At 38.7% G+C, this 17,760-nt stretch overlaps 1 protein-coding gene across 7 annotated transcripts in view; it reads right to left on the reverse strand.

Moving 5' to 3' along the window:
• Positions 1-876: 876 nt before the first annotated feature.
• prom1 (prominin 1) overlaps positions 877-17,760 on the reverse strand; it is a 124,700-nt gene continuing 107,816 nt past the window's right edge. For 3 of the 7 annotated variants that reach the window (XM_033025806.1, XM_033025789.1, XM_033025778.1), the window contains 7 exons: positions 16,981-17,070; positions 16,753-16,868; positions 15,802-15,825; positions 15,215-15,283; positions 13,499-13,595; positions 7,281-7,325; positions 877-1,899 (listed from right to left, as the gene is read on the reverse strand). In XM_033025806.1, coding sequence (XP_032881697.1) covers positions 13,526-13,595; positions 15,215-15,283; positions 15,802-15,825; positions 16,753-16,868; positions 16,981-17,070 — 369 coding nt within the window. In that variant the 3' untranslated portion in view covers positions 877-1,899; positions 7,281-7,325; positions 13,499-13,525. The remainder of the gene's footprint in view (positions 1,900-7,280; positions 7,326-13,498; positions 13,596-15,214; positions 15,284-15,801; positions 15,826-16,752; positions 16,869-16,980; positions 17,071-17,760) is intronic. The other 4 variants (XM_033025833.1, XM_033025816.1, XM_033025798.1 and 1 more) reach the window with 3 other exon arrangements.

Below are 17,760 nucleotides of genomic sequence, written 5' to 3' on the forward strand. Positions count from 1 at the left end.
AACGCGACTATGTATACTTCACCAATTTAGTTATTGAAGGCATTATCACTGCGAGAAAGAACAGCACAAATAACAATACATAAAAATATCTTGCCCCAACATTCATATTTTAAAATATTTAAATGCTTTAGTGATTCAGATTTAATTATTTTATTTTAGATTATCAATATTAACAGACATTGAATTTGTCTTAATGCCAGGATAATTCAGAAGCATCCTGAAAGCTTGGTGTCTTTGCTATCTTCAATGGTGCAGCAAAGCGATGTTAGGTGTTAACCAAAATATGTCACAAAGGTATAATTCAGGGAGTAGCCAAAACAAATTGAAGTTCAGGCCTGAAGGGCAAAGACAAACAATTGTGCCCACTCAACAAACTAGGTTATTAACACATGCATGGTAAATTACCACAACCACACTCAAATGATAGAAAAGCAAAGGTCATAAACTCTTGCAAAACCTTGAGCAACAGAGTGAAAGGAAATACCAGTGAAGGCCACCCAAAGTGGCACAGCACAAGTTTACACCCAAAGACACATTGTTCTAACCTCCCCAAAGACTTCCTCACCAGATGGAAACTTGATTGAAGAACAGCAATGGCTCTTATTAGATAACTTCCAGTATGTAAATCAAAGAACAGAAAGCAGAAAGATGGAATCCCAAGATCATGTACAGCTGAACTCATTTAGGCGTCATGGTGGATTGGCAGGTAGAGAAATAATAACAGCAAATTTACAATACTAAAATATAATTTTTTCAGTTTGTTACTTGAGATCCAATTGTGAGTTATTGTGGTGTAATGTCGAGTGTATGCATAGTCGACAAAAGGCATTTTCATGTCATGTCTGCGTCTTTTGTTCGGAGCATAGAAAAAAACACCAATATCCAAGATATTTTATTGAATATTCAAAATAGAGGAAATCCCATAAATCTACAACTTTGGACATTATTTACAAATTCTAAAAAAAGTTATAATTAAAGTGTACAGTATTTGCACATTCTACCCAACAATGAAGCAACTGAACTACACAATAACAGAGATAAACTCATTTAAATACTTTGAATACTGTATCCTTTAAATTGTTGCGCATGTTTGGTAGGTTCAGGCAGCCTCATGTTAACTTAATGTTCTAACCAATTTCACCGAAATACTCTACAGTGGTATTAATATTTTCAAAGAAAACAGTTGAAGTCCCAATCAGAAGTTTTCTTAATTTCTTCTATAATAGTTTACTACAGGCTTTTGAAGAGTGGTTTTCAATGTATTTAACAAAAGGATTCATAAACTACTTTTCACATAAAATAAATCTCTTCATTAGTTTGAACAGCCGTCCATATAACACAACAGCACAAATCCAATTTTAGTGTATTATTGCATTAACACTTCTAAACTTGTTTCACGTAAAATATTTTACCCAATCCACAGTTTACGTATAGAAAACAATCTACCTTCAAAATTACAAAACGCAATTTCACTCAGCTTGAGTTATCCAAAATCTGTTTTAAACTGCTCAGAGTTTAAATTATACATGAACAAATGTAACAAAAATGTTAGTAAAAGTGCTAAAGTAACAAGTTACAAGCCAATAAGGAAAAGATTCGACTGAAACACCAGTTGTTGTGGAGTCGTAAATTGAAAATTATATAAAATACTCTGTGAAATGGAAAAATAGTACCCGATTATCTTTCAATCAATCACTGAGCAAGACTTGTAGTTACGTTGATACCATTTGACCATAGACCAAGGCATTTTTTTTGTAAGTACACTGTAACTTCAATTGTTTATTCCCAATATATCTTAACACGTGGTTAATAAGGTGCATATTGACTATGACGAGGCTGAAATCATTTGAAGGCCTTCTGTGAAGCTGTTGTTGCACCCATAAACTGGTGAAGTTTCTCCTATTGGTGACAAATAAAACAATGAAGTGAAATCAGGCTATAATCAAAATATGTTCGAGTATAAATTAATTTCTTGTATACTGTTCATTGAAAAGCTGCAGTTACTTCTCTAGAAAGATTGTCCTCCGTACTCCAGTATTGAATATGTTACAACTTTAATTTATACAAATTACTTACTCACAGATGGAATAAACTGAAGTATTATAAATAGCTAGTAGACAAAAATGCTGGAGAAACTCAGCGGATGAAGCGGCATCTATGGAGCGAAGGAATAAATGTCACCCATTCCTTCGCTCCATTGATGCTGCCTCACCCGCTGAGTTTCTCCAGCATTTTTGTCTAGCTTCGATTTTTCCAGCATCTGCAGTTCTTTCTTAAACATATTATAAATAGCTAATGTCTTAATAAATACACAAGCAGTTTCAAATTTATAGACTCAACCTTCTTCCTTAAAGCTTTCCTTTTATCATAATTTCGGATCAATGCATGCCTACTATTGAAAGCAGAATCTTTAATTCCATTCAAATCTCATCAGAAAATTAAACAGTCTGACTGCATACAGGAAGACGGAGGGAAAATTGAGGCATGGCCTTACAAAATATGCACTTTACACATGTGCCAAGTAATGACCATGTCCAAAATTGAAGGGTTGAACCTCCTGCGCGTGGCATTCAAGTATATCATCAAGGCCAAATCAACAACTACCTGGGGTGTCACAAGTCATAACTGACAGTTGAAACTGCACGTATAAATAGTGTTACCACAGCACATCTGGAGCTGGATATTGTGATTAATGGCCATCCTCCTGTTTATGAAAAGCCACCACCAACAAAGCACAAGGCGGGAATACAAAGGAATATTTTACATTTCCCTGCACGAATGCAGCTTCAACAATCAGCTACGAGCTTCACATCCAGGGCCAGGTAATTCATTTAATTTCCATGACATTCTAAACTTTCAGTGCGCTGTGACTAAAGTGTACACAAAATGCACATTTTAAGTGGAACCGAATAGTTATTAGCATTGCTACATACAGACATCTTACCAACTCAACTCACCATCTTACACAATCCTCATCAACCTACATTACGGCCTTAAAGGACAAATTCCCTTCACAACCCCATGTTGGCAGCCCATGATAATCGATGTTGATGTATGCCTTGCTAAATTAAAGCTTGTTTTTTTGTTAAACATGAGATTCCAATAATTGTCTATAGCCTGGGTAAGTGGCCCGTAATTAATTATTTTATTTTCTTCCTACCAAACAAGGCAACAATGTAAGCAACCCTGCAGCTTCCTGACTGCATGAACGGTGCAGAGGGGATAGTGGAACAATCTGCAATTTCCTTCTTTTGACAACCCAAGATTTATTCCATCCAAACTTGACAATTTACCCATTTCAAAAGAGTACAAGCCTTTAACACCAAGGTAGACAAAAATGCTGGAGAAACTCAGCGGGTGAAGCAGCATCTATGGAGAGAAGGAATAGGCAACTTTTCGGGTCGAGACCCTTCTTCAGACTGATGTCGGGGGGCGGGGAAAGAAAGGAGACAGTAGGCTTGGGGGAGAGCTGGGAAGGGGAGGGGAAGGAGGGAGAAGGCAAGGACTACATGAAATTGGAGGTCAATGTTCATACCGTTGGGGTGTAAACTTTAAGCCTTTAACACTTGCTCTTTTATTGTGTTTATCTTATATTGTATTTCACCCTTGCCATACTTAACTATAGCAATAGCATCATCCCTATCTGTGAAGACAGTTGCAAAATATCCATTATGAAGGAGTTGATGGTGTAAATGAGACATTACACACGTGTGACTTTGAAATAATCTTTAATACATACTCAGACTTAAACAACACATAAGTAGTGACTGACTCGTCTGCTACTGAACTGCGCAGAGGGAGAAGTGGGTGTTATTATAAATGATACCTAAGGCGGGATTAGTGGTGCTGAGGTAGCTATATGATTGGTTGCATGCATAAACCATCTACATCCTTCCCCTTAGAAGATTAAACATGGTATGTATCCATGCCAGCAAAATTAAACAAAGTTAAACGAAATTAGACAAAATCGCCATACCTAACAGGCGGCCTACTGACGCGGCCCGAACGCGTACGGACCAAACCTTCCCCCTCTTCATCAGAAAGACCCGAGGACGGCGGCGAACCCGAAGGCGAGAAAGCCAATGGGGGGGACAGAAGGTGGCAGGTAGGGGTCAAGCATGCAGGAGGGGTGAATCTGCAGTCAGATATAGCCGTGCCACGCGGAGGAGAACGGAACATGCGAGGGGTATCGGGCATGCTGGAGCCGGTCACGGGATCAGCAGCGGACGGCGGTAACTGGAGTGGTGGAGCGTAGGGTCCAGCTGGCGGCGGATGGGGCTCCTGTACAGCAAGCAGATGCTGACGGCTCCTGCGGTAAACAGTCCCCTCATAGTCCACAAGGTAAGATCGAGGCCGCTGTTCCAACAACGGTGGCCAGACGGGAATATCCACTTGCAGTTTGTAGGCGAACGACCTGTCCTGGCAGCAGGGGCACGAGCGGTTTGCATGACCTGTCGTGGGACAGTTTCTGGATATCGTGCTTCACCTGAATGTGCGACTGGATGGAGGCAGGCTCCCGTACATGAGGTAGCAGCATGTGTTGAGCAATCGGAATTGGTGGTCGCGTCGTTCTGGACATTAACCGCTGGGCTGGCGATCCCAGGGTTGTGTCTCTGGCAATGTTCCTGAGGTTAAGTAGATCAGTAGGCGCTGAGGTAGCTATATGATTGGTTGCATGCATAAACCATCTACAGATGGGAATGTAGGGAGATTTTAAAAATTGGATCAGTAGTGTAAATGTGCACTCAATGGTCAGTGCAGGTTGGGTGGGCCAAAGGACTCGTTTCTGCACTACATGACTGCATCAGACCCATATAATTTCTAAACAAATGCTCTGAAGAAGGGTCCCGACCCAAAATGTCACCTATCCATGTTCTCCAGGGATGTTGCCTGACCTGCTGTGTTACTCCAGCATTTTGTCTCTTTTCTTGGTAATTCAGCATACACAGTTCCTTGTTTCTATATTTTAAAGGTTAACCTTTGCTCAGTTTGGTCCCAATTTTCCAATCCTGTGCTTAATCAGAAACAGGTTAAAACCGGACCTCCAGACGGGTTAAAACAGAAACCAGGCCTCTAACCTTACCGTTCCCGTGGTCTGCACGGCCCGGTTTTACGTTCTCCCCAAAATCTATAAACAGAACTGCCCTGGCAGACCCATTGTTTCTGCCTGCTCGTGTCCCAAGGAAATAATTTCCACGTACCTCGACTCCATCCTATCCTCCTTGGTCCAATCTCTCCCGACCTATGTCCAAGATACCTCACACACCCTCCATCTCTTTAATGACTTCCACTTTCCAGCCCCACTCCCTCATCTTTACTATGGACATTCAGTCACTCCTTATCACCACCCCCACCAGGAAGGCCTTAAAGCCCTAAGTTTCTTCCTCGACTGCAGAACCAGTCAATTTCCTTCTACTAACACTTTACTCGGCCTAGAACAGGGATTGCTGGAATAGCTGGTCCTCACCTTTAACAACTTCATTGATTTGTCCCTAAAGAATGAGGGCATCTCGGATGGCGCCGTACGATGGCAGCCTTGCTGAGTCTGTCTTGTCCTTTTTTTTTTGTTGTTTTTAGTTTGTTGTTTAATGTATGTTTCAGTGTATCTTTAGTTTTGTAATATGTGGGGGACGCGAAGCAGGGTGGGGGAAACTTTAAAAAAATCTCTTTCCTCGTCGGGGATGCAACTTTTTTCATATCATATCTCCGTCTGCACTGCGGCCTAACCGTGGAGCTGACGGCCTCTTGCTGGGGATCGACTTCTGGAGCTCAAAACTGCAGGGGCCTGCAGACTTAACATCGTGGAGCTCGCAGTCCCTTTGTCAGGGATCAGCTTCGGGAGCTCCAACCGCATGAGCTTCGACCGCCTGATCGCAGGAGCTTCGATTGCCGGCAGCAAGAGCTTCGGTCGCCCCAACTGCATGAGATCAGGAGGAAAGAAGATAATACGTTATTGCCTTCCATCACAGTGCACTGTGGTGGATGTTGATGTTGATTTTTATGTAGTTGTGTGTCGTGCTTCTTTTTTTGGTATGACTGTATGGCAAATCAAATTCCTTGTATGTTCTTACATACTTGGCTAATAAATTCTTTGTATCTTGTATCATTTCCTCCAAATCAAAGTAGCTATGGGCACCCGCATGGGCCCCAGCTATGTCTGCCTTTGTAGGGTACATTGAACAATCCCTGTTCCAGGCGTATACAGGCCATATCCCCGAACTCAATCTCCATTATATTGTTCTATATCTCTCCACATCATAGTCTATATCTCCCATTACTTTCAGTCTGAAGAAGGGTCTCGACCCGAAACATCACCTATTCTTTCTCTCCAGAGATACTGCCTGTCCCTCTGAGCTCAGCATTTTGTGTCTATCTTATTGTACTAAAGACCCGCGCTTCAAAACTACCTGCATTTCTGGCCAAGCTGTTACAGTGCAGTTACATCAGTGGTAGCTACTAAATAATACCGTAAACTCCCCACGTATGTCCTCGTCACAAAAAGGACAGATCCAATTCAACCAATTGCTGCCTCAACTCGCAATCAGACCGAAGGTAGCATTAATATTGCCATCAAGTGTACCTCGTACTCCAATACCAGCTCATCAATAACTTTCGTTTTCACGAGGACCTCTGGGTACTTAACTGCCTTAATCTCAAAGTTCAGAGTAGATAAATTCCACAGGGCAGGCAGCGGTGATTGACCTCAACTGCAAGGCAGAATTTAACCAAATTAGGTTGTAGGGAGCCCTAGCAGAAATTGTCAATGGACATCAAAGGGAAAACATGCCAATGGTCTAAGTTGTACCGTGTACAAAGGAAGATGGCTGTGGCTGCTGGGAGGTCTTTTATCCCAGTTCCAGCACATCACGTAGCATAGATGTGTTCAGGGAACTAATGGTGGGATCAGAAACCACATTGATGAGGGACAAAGAATGAAACAAAAGGACACATTGAATTTGAGAAGCAAAAAGGAAGGAAACTGGATAGAAAGTGAAAAATTCTGGTGAATATCAAGAAATATTTTCTTCTGAATGTCTTACAACACAAATAGGTTTCACAATTCATTGCCGAGAACTATACAGAAAGTTTCCTTTTAGCTTAGCATTTCATTAACATATCTAGTTGCATTAAACATTAGAAATTCAATTTGCACACCAAAAATTAATCAGAAACTAAATGACTCATGTTGATCACATTCATCTCAATTTTACATTCAGGCTTTGAAAGAAATGTAATTCTACACAGAACAAAATAATTAAGATGGTGGTTAAGAAACATACCTCCAAGAAGCTGCCCTGTTCATCTACCAGTATTCCATTATACTGCTACAATGCCAGAAAGAAATAAGGTTAAACTTAATACAACTAATCAATGGCTGCATTGTAACTATTTATTTGTTTAAAATATCTTATCTATTTAGTAGTGAAAACATTTCATATGAATGTCATTTGTTAAATTCTAACATATTATTGGTCAAATTATTTTTGACCCATTAACATTTCTACATATTTATCACCATTGACATTTAAGCAATATAAAATATTAAATTTGAGCAAAGTCAAACATTTTTATTACTAGAACAGATCTGAATGCAACAAACTGCACAGCTTTATACGACACAAGGTTTCACAGGTCTGAAATTAAAGCAAAGCCAAAGCACTTTACAACGAAAAGGAATCTACAGACTAAGCCACACAGAAGGGTTTCAACCCAGCTTTTAGAGAATCATTCTGTTTTAAGACAAAATGAAGTTTTATGCATTGTTTCTGTCTCAGGCAACTCCTGGCTGTTCATTTTAAATGAAATATTTTTATTTATTTTTTTAAATCTCCTCTCGAATATTATTATTTGTACAAGGTTCAAAACCTCAGAAAAAAATATTGTTGCAAAGGCATTAAATGGGAAGTCAACTACCCTTCCTTTCAAACATAATTAATTAATAACAATTGAAATCATTGTTGGAGGGTACAGCGGCATTTCCTGATCCAATTCAGTAAACCAGAACTTTTCACACGTAAATAAATACAGCCATTAATGTTCCCTACTTATTCAATTACTGGAACATTACAAGATTTTTATCATTGGAAAAGAATACGTTACAATCTTTGCAACATTCTGCTGTTTTTCTGTTCATCTTTGTATATATTGTTGTACTTATCATTACTTTGTTTATACTGTTTTCTCTATAAGCTTCATTCAAATAAGTAATTTCATTACACACTGGTGTGTATGACAACAAACTAACCCGTATCTTAATTTTCTGCTGTTGGGACAGCCTTCTTTAATTCACACTGTCAAGTAGGCTTTGTTTTTACACATTCATTCTCTCTTACTCCATGGATCCTGCCCATCTTTAGGCAGCTCTTTCCAAGTACCAGCTTTACAATCAGAATTGGGCATCCTTTCAGTTTGGTATCTGTTCACCAAGTTAACAATATGCACATAATTTTGAAGAGCCTCAACTTGCAGAGTGATAGACTCTGGACAGGACAAGTGGCTGGTTGGATAGCTCTTTTATTCAAAATGTCAAGGACAAAGTGGACCAAATGGCTTCTTGCAAAGCTGTAGCTTTATTTATGATTTTATATGGAACTATTTTGTTGACCTTAAGTAACCCCAGGGCTTGGGTCATAATGGGAAGAAGGAAAACAAACACCAGCAGTACCTGCATGCAACTGTTTTCCAATGATAAATGCTGGGAATTGATTAGATGCCAGGACTGTATTAAATTGAAATTCTGCATGAATACTTAAGGGGTGTGGGAAGGGATGTGCACTAATTTATTATATCCACAGCCGACAGAATGAAAAACTAAAACTGTTAGGAAGTCGAACATTATGGAGGGGGAAAGCAATAAAGGAGACTTCACAAGGAGAAAGAAGCCTTATTTCTACAATCGATATTTTGAATTATTCTTCGAGAATATTTTTTTTTCTTTCTCTTCTGTTTTTATAAAACAGAAGAGGAAGGCAAATAACTGCTGCAGTTTTGTGCTAACAAACTAAGGAAAAGGGAATGTTATTGAAATTTATTAGAAAGCAGCTTTTTGATGATGAGAGTTAGATTTAGCTCTTAGGGCTAAAGGAATCAAGGGATATGGGGAAAATGCAGGAACGTGATACTGATTTTAGATGATCAGCTATGATCATATTGGTGCTGGCTCGAAGGGGCGAATGGCCTACTCCTGCATCTATTTTTCTATGCTTTTACCTCTACATCAGAAAAACTATTTGTTTATTAATTGCTAAAAGCAGATTAACGTTTATTTTTTCAGGATGACTAAATAGACACAAATCCTCAAATTATAAAACCATTCAATAATCTGGGAAAGGGAGATCACTGTTCGATTATAGGCTCGATGGGCTGAAAGGCCTGTTTCCATGCTGTGTCTCTAAACTAAAGTAGACAAGGTGAAAAAGTATCCCAGAATTGCCCCCCAAATTCAAGCAGTTTGTTTTCTGCAATATGTTGTGCAAATAGAAACATTCAAACATTAACACCACACAAATTGTAGGAGCTTTGCTAAGCCAATTAAAATACACCTTGTAGGTAAGAGTATTTAACAAAAATATCCTTAATGGTGGGAAAGTAGGAAAAAGCAGATAGGGAATGAAATCTTGTAGAAAAACAAAGAGTCCAAGGAAATTGACATATCACATCAGATCATATACGAAATGGAAAAATTTAAAACACATGTACGATCAAATGAGATACATGTGGAATCATGGAAATAATAGCACAGTTTAACATTTTAGAACTCCCCAAATAAAAGCAGTGCGTGGCAAATATAGCATAGTGAATACTTTAACAGCCCAACATTGAAAGGAGTAGCATATATCAACTGAAGAACTCAGCCACTGAGAAGAATCAATAATGAGCAAAATTCTTTAATAGATAAGAACTCCCAAAAGCATGCAATCAATAAACATGTAAATTAGATAATGCTCCAAATCCACTGGAAACTCCTGGAGGAAATAAAGCTATTTTTCCACAGAGTTGTGTATGTACAGAGGTTGAGTGGACAATAGACAGCAATGTATGATATTTATATTTCACAGAAGATATAATAATAATTGTCAAGTTTATGAGTGGTCCTTAAATCCAGGAGATGTGCCGGAAGACTGGAGGGTGGCAAATGTTGTGCCTCTTTTCAAGAAGGGCCGCAGGGAATATGTTGGGAACTATAGGCCGGTGAGCTTAACATCTTTAGTTGGAAAATTACTGGAGAGTATTCTGATGGAGCCCTTACCCATCCAAAGGTTATACGGGCATTTGGATGGGTAAGGGCTGACTAGGGACAGTCAGCATGGTTTTGTACGTGGAAGGTCGTGATTAATATTTTTGAAGACGTGACCAAAAAGGTAGATGGGGCCGAGCTGTAGATGTTGTATACATGGATTTCAGTAAGGCATTCAACAAGGTTCTACATGGTAGGCTGCTCTGGAAGGTTAGATCACATGGGATCTAACAAGGGAGAGATAGCTGAATGGATAGCAAATTGGCTTCAGGGAACGAAGCAGAGGGTGATGGTGGAAGGTTTGTTTCTCGGACTGGAGGCCTGTGACTAGTGCTGTGCCTCAGGGTTTGATGCTGGGCCCGTTACGGTTTGTCATCTACATTAATGATTTGGATGAGAACATACAGGGCAAGATTAGTAAGTTTGCTGATACAAAAGTGGGTGGTTTTGCATACAGTGAAGATGGTTGATGGAATACAGAGAATTGTGAGGTGTTGCATTTTGGGACGTCCAACAAGGGCAGGACCTACACAGTGAATGGTTGGCCTCCGGGGAGTGTTGTAGAGCAGAGAGATCTAGGAGTGCAGGAGCATGGTTTCTTGAAGGTCGAGCCGCAGGTGGATATGGTGGTCAAAAAGGCTTTTGCACATTGGCCTTCATCAGTCAGAGTATTGAGTATAGATTTGGGAGGTCATGTGGCAGTTGTAGAAGACGTTGGTGAGACCACATTTAGAATATTCTGTTGTTCTGGGCACCATGTTATAGAAAAGATATTATCAAGCTTAGCTTGAAAGGGTTCAGCAAAGATTTACGAGGATGTTGCCAGTACTAGAGGCTGTGAGCTATAGGGAGAGGTTGAGTAGACAATAGATGCAGGAGTAGGCCATTTGGCCCTTCGAGCCAGCACCGCCATTCAATGTGATCATGGCTGATCATCCCCAATCAGTACCCCGTTCCTGCCTTCTCCCCATATCCCCTGGCTCAGCTATTTTTTTTAAGAGCCCTATCTAGCTCTCTCTTGAAAGCATCCAGAGAAACTGCCTCCACTGCCCTCTAAGGCAGAGAATTCCACAGACTCGCCACTCTCTGTGAGAAAAAGTGTTTCCTCGTCTCTGTTCTAAATGGTTTACTCCTTATTCTTATACTATGGCCCCTGGTTCTGGACTCCCCTAACACCAGGAACACGTTTCCTGCCTCTAGAGTGTCCAAGCCCTTAACAATCTTATATTTTTCAATGAGATCCCCTCTCATCCCAGCTGCTCCATTCTCTCAGCATATGACAGTCCCGCCATCCCGGGAATTAACCTTGTAAGCCTACGCTGCACTCCCTCAATAGCAAGAATGGTACTTCCTCAAATTAGGGGATCAAAACTGCACACAATGCTCCAGGTGTGGTCTCACTAGGGCTCTGTACAACTGCAGAAGGCTGGGACTATAGCAACGTTTAAGAAACAGTTAGGCTGGGACTATAGCAATGTTTAAGAAACAGTTAGACAGGTACATGGACAGGACAGGTTTGGAAGGATATGGACCAAGCGTTGGCAGGTGGGAAGAGTGTAGCTGGGTCATGTTGGCCGGTGTGGGCAAGTTGGGCCGAAGGACCCTTTTCCACACTGTATCATTCTATGACTACACATCACCGCATATTTCGCCCCTCACAAAGAGTTATGGAATTGTAGTATTTACACTCAAAAGGCAACTAAATGTGTTTTATACCAAGATCAACAGATTTCTTAGGTATCAAAAAAGATAAATTGAAGGTTTATTTTAAATATTAAAATATTTTAAATGCCATTTTAAATGAGATGGGACCAAGACTGAAGATCTTCATTTCTCACTTGTATTTCTTGTCTAAAGATGAACAGAGCTACAATTCCATAATTTACATTAATCTTGATTACTGACCTTGCAGTTTATAATATTACAATAAATTAACAATTAGGTCATCATCATGGCTCAGTGAATAATACTCTTGGTGCCATGAATCACGGTGGAGGTTTTAAGTTCCTTTCCAAATAATCAATCACAAAAATAAAGACAAAAAGACAAAAAAGACTTAATGTAGCACTGAAGGATTCTTACATTGTCAGAGAAATCATCTTTTTGATGAAATATTAAACCATAATCCCATCAGTTTTCTCAAGATACAAAAGACCCCATAACATCATGTGTAACAACAGTGTAGCAAAAACCCATGTATCCATGGCAACACCAATGCTAGGATTGCCAACACTATTTTATGAATAAAGGGCATGTTATAGGAAATAATTTATCCGGTTGTATCTGTTCCCAAAGACCAAATCTGCTGGAGGCTTGCCTGTTGTGATCTCTGATTTCCCAGTACCAAAGACGTTTTTTTGATCAGAATATGTTTGTATTGTTGCAAGCTCACTGCTTGCCCTGGGCCTCGGCTACATTACTAACTCCTCACATTATGTGCCAGCAGCATCTCCAGCCCTTGCTTCAGCCTATGGCCCCTGACCAATGATCCAGGTACTGTCAACAATGCAACCCTGCACCCGGTCTGCCAAGAGATGCCAGCAAAGTTAAGCCCCCTCTTAACCCTCATCCTTTATCCATCCTCTCCAACCCCACCTTTTCCCAGCCCCAACTCCCACCCAGTTTACCTTGACATAAAGTGAGGCTCCAACATCTCAGTCTGGACCTAACCCAACACCCGGGCAAACCACCGCCAAAGCAAGCCAAATTGACAACATAAGCATTAGAGCGGGAATGAACAGAGGCAAGGAATTGTAATCAAGAAAATATCCTACTTGATAAGGTTGTAATAATAATAATAATGTAACAAAGCTTTCCCATCTCTGGCTGTTGTCACATCTTCATGCAAGACAAGTAACCCTGGTAACCATACTGTGTAGTTTCTGTTTGGCATTAACCTAATAAGATGCTGCACATGCTGCTTGGGCTGTTCTGTGAATACTTGGCACTGCCCCACAGGCAACTAAAAAGTTTTTTTTGTACCTAAAATCATACAGGATGGCCAAGTTTCATTTTGGACACAGAGAAACCTCTTCAATGTAGTACTGTTGGCAATCCTATTCTGCATTTCAATGGACATTGAAGAACAGATTATCTAGACATGATCACGTTGCCATCTATGGGAGCTTGCTATTAAGCTTCCTACTTCAGTTTGTACAGCACCGAGAACGTAAAAGGTTATTTGGTCTTGCCTTCCTATATTGTGCTATTCCACAATATTTTTTTAAAATATACAAGTGAAAGATGTAGTATATCTAGTACCTTAACAAACCCAAAGACAGGTGTGTCTCACCAACCAGAATGCTTTGGCGGAGCAGAAGCCCTGGGAAATCTGGTCAAAGTATCATATGGTAGAGCGCTATTGTCATAAAATAAAAACCCAGAAGTAATTAAGTGGTATTTTACAATAATTAAACAATTATTTATTCAACTGTTTTGAGATTGTACTTTTAAAAATAAAATTTTCGTTACCATGCTCTTTGTTCAAATGGAAGTGACCATATCAAAATAAATTTCTGAATTTAGATTGAGACATGTTACTGCAGAAATGATCTCATCGTATGTTTAGAGAAGTGCTTTCTTGCCTTTGACCAGCATTTAAAATATAATCAAGGTGGCACAGTGTATGAAAAACTATAAATCTCATGAAAATATTAGCCGGCATGCTCGTGTATAATAAAAATGATTGGAGCTTGATGTTTACGCACAAACTGCACTCTTTCACAGTATTAAACTATTCAATCAATGAAATGGGTTTACTATTATCCATACAGAAGGAACTATCACCAGTTTACACATTGGAATTAGCTTGCTATTTCTAATGGTAATTATTTCCTGTAAAGCTTCTAAAAGTATAATACAACTTTTCAAATTCTGACAGTGGTGTGTTTTTGCTCAAGCTACCTGGTTTTGTAACTTTCGTTAACTAAAATATTTAAATCTAAAACTTCAGAACCTTGCTCTGCTCAAATTAGTCTAAACAAGACACCAACATCATGGTTTTTTTTTTAATGGGTTTCAAAAAACACAAAGTACGTTTCACTTAATCTAAAGATTTGCCATTATTGTTATTATCCTAAACTGTGGAAATAATTGGTTATATTTTAATGTACAAAACGTGTCAGAAGCAACCAGGTTTGCAACCCTGCTAACTGACATGCACAAAACTCTAAAGGCATTTCAAAGCCAAAATTTACCACAAGCAAAACTATTTTTTCGTTATCCTCTGCTACCCGCCAGATATGCAGGTAAAAAAATAAGCCTCTTGAATTTTTGCACTGCGGCCTAAAATAATTCACAGATCTGAAATTGCAGCTCTCCGGTGTATGATTACCAAAGACACCAAATGGAATACTGAAAAATTAACAAAGTGATAACCAACTTGATCATACAGTGATCGTGCCTCATGTAAAAATCTGCTCCATAAATCATGCATGATGCCATTAAGCCAATGCAAGTCACACGCTTTGAGATGTGCCCTAAAAAAATCTCCTATTTATCTTCATTTCAGATCATGCATTGTGAAGAAATTACTGCACTAATATCCGAAAGTAAATTTCCACCATTTCTGCCATGCAGAAATATATATCAAATGCAAGTAAACCATCTAGCACTGATCAGCAATGGTGCTGCAAACCTTTAACTCATGCTTTTTGTAGATTTTCATGAGATTACAGAATTAAAAGTCCTTTATGATGAAAGTAGTATTAGTCTGTAAATATTTTAGTTTTTTAATATATATCCATGCCAAATTTTGATTGAGTAATCAATTCCATTTGCTGTGGAGCATAGTAAATTGGCAGATTATCAGTTATAAATGTACATACACTATTCGTGCTGGTTAGTTTTAAAGAAGCATGCAAACGTTAAGAGGATTTTCAGTGATTAGCTCGAGCAAGGAAACATCTGCAGTGATTATAGATAAATCTATTCCCTGAGGAAATAGTAGCATGCATAGATTTACTTCAAGGCATTTACCTTATTAAAACTGGACTTTGATTATCATGTGAATGCTCATTTTGATAACCATTACTACCATTTTCCAAACTGCAACAAAAGATGAACAATATGCACAGGGGAAAGGAAATAAAAGCTTGGGATTTCAAGTTTAAAAAAAATGCATGACATAAAATGAAAAGTGAAGTATGTCTGCATTGCTAAACCTATTTCAAAACAAAGCTATACTTGTTCCATTTCCAGATCTGCAGCATTATCCTATATTGGAAAATACCTAATTAACCCTAAATACACAGCATCAAGATAACTTATTTTTAATAAAAAGCTGTTAATATTTACATGCATCTTTATCTTTCAAGCAGGCAAAAATAAGTCAAAAAAAGTTATGCAATTAAAGTGCATGACGCAATATTTTTGTTCAATTTTTCCCCCCTCCCGAATATTTGCTCAGAAGTATTTTGCACTTAAATGCAATTTAAATTAGTTTAAATACACCACTGCATTCCCACGTTTACGTGCCACCATTAGTGCAACCTTTCACAAACAATTACCCTATCAGTCTAACAAATTTAATCCTCAAGGTGCACCAATATAAAATAAATTCTTACATTTTCATACGGATAATCTCAATGCTACACAGGAATAGAAATGGGAATAATGTTAAGATGAACAGACAACATCAAAGCAGCAGGTATACTTTTACCATGAACAATGTCCTATTTGATAAATTTATTGGGTGCATTTCAACGCATTAAATCAACTCTGTTCATCAGCTTTTAACTTTTCAGCAAACAAAAACTAGAGGTCATAAATGTGCAGAATTTGTCCAACTTGCATTTGATCCCTGACTGAAAGCAGTAATGAATGCCCAAAGTAAAAAAGCTGAACTGAAAGTGGAAAGGGTATCAATGGTTATCACAAAGTAAAATGCCAAGTCCCTGAGACAGAGGAACTGTAAAGGAGAAAAGGAATATGTAGAATTTAGATTCTAACCATTAGTATAACAAGTGAAGGTTCAAATTTGCACTCTCCATTACTTATTAAGAGGCAAGAAATTCAAGAGTAACAAGAGAGTGAAAGAATATTACTATTTTGCAAAGCACTACTTTTGTCCAACACAAGGAAAAAAAAAATTAGTACCAAACCTAGCATTAGGAAACAGCAACTCTATTATCAGCTGTTCATGAACAAAGATGCTTGATTTATGTTACCTAATTTATAGAATAAGAACAACCATTGTCTGAGAACAGCTGCACAAATCTAGTTTCAATTGGTTTAATCCATTGTGAAATCATAAAATTTGGAAAGATTGTGTTTCGTATACAATGGACGAAAACTAGTAAATTCTCCTCCCCACTCCTGCCCAATCATCGTATGCACTCATTCGTTCAATTAAAGATATACATCAATTATCTGGAAAATGAATTTTAATCAATGCTGTGCATAGAATTTTTTTTTTAATAATAATAATTAGTAATGGATTCACAATTCCTAGTATTTGACAAAAGTAGAACACTAATAACATGGAGAAATTACTTCTGCAAACTTCTTATACTCACTCATCATATACGTCCTCTGTATCCATCCGTCGATAGAATTTGGCCAACTTCACAGCAATTATAATACTTGGAATTAAAAATATTGTACAGCACCCAAGGCTAAACCAAAATCCATTCTAAAAGCAGCAGATAAACAAAATACAGAAACCAGTTATTCCAAGACAGTCAAACAAATGACCAAAATAAAATACTGTGCATCATAAAATGGAAGGATTTTTTTTATTTTACCAAGGAATCCACAATAAAACCGCATAGTATCATATCAACTGTATCCACCACATTAGCAACGGGCTTACAGATTGCAACTTCATTGTTCATCTGCAAAAAAGAACATGCATTATTTCCAAGGAAAACAAATCTCACTTCTCCCAATCAGAAACATAGCTGTTTAATTACTTTGGAATAAATAGCCACAATAATTATAGTAAACTGCAAAGAAGCACTAGATAGGCATCGTTTTGGGTCGAAACCCTTCCGAAACGTTGCCTATTTCCTTCACTCCATAGATGCTGCCTCACCCGCTGAATTTCTCTAGCATTTTCGTCTACTTTCGATGTTCCAGCATCTGCAGTTCCTTCTTAAACAAGAAGCACTAGATGCTTTTTTTGGTACGTGGTAGAGGGTGGGAGGAAGGATGGAAAGAGAATGAAGTCAGAGACTATCCAGACTGTGACAGAATCTTTCAATGTTATTGGGTTAGAATCCTGGAGCTCCCCAGATCACAGCACACTTACCAAATGAACAAACAATTCAAGGCAGCAGCTTACCAGCAGCTTGAAGGGTAATCGGTAGTGGGCAATAAATGGCAAATCTGCTAACATCCCACAAACAACATAAAATCAGTTCAAAGCCAGTGTGTTACCTGTCATAAGTTGGGGTAGTGAAGGTGATAGGTGCAGGACAATATCTTGTAACCAAGTATTTAACAAGTCCCAGGGTATCTCACATTAAATTAGATGGAACTGTTCCAGTAACAGGTTGATTGTAGGCGAGGGCGAGAGAATACGC

This window comes from Amblyraja radiata, chromosome 1, assembly GCF_010909765.2.
Source record: "Amblyraja radiata isolate CabotCenter1 chromosome 1, sAmbRad1.1.pri, whole genome shotgun sequence".
Lineage (NCBI taxonomy): Eukaryota > Metazoa > Chordata > Chondrichthyes > Rajiformes > Rajidae > Amblyraja > Amblyraja radiata.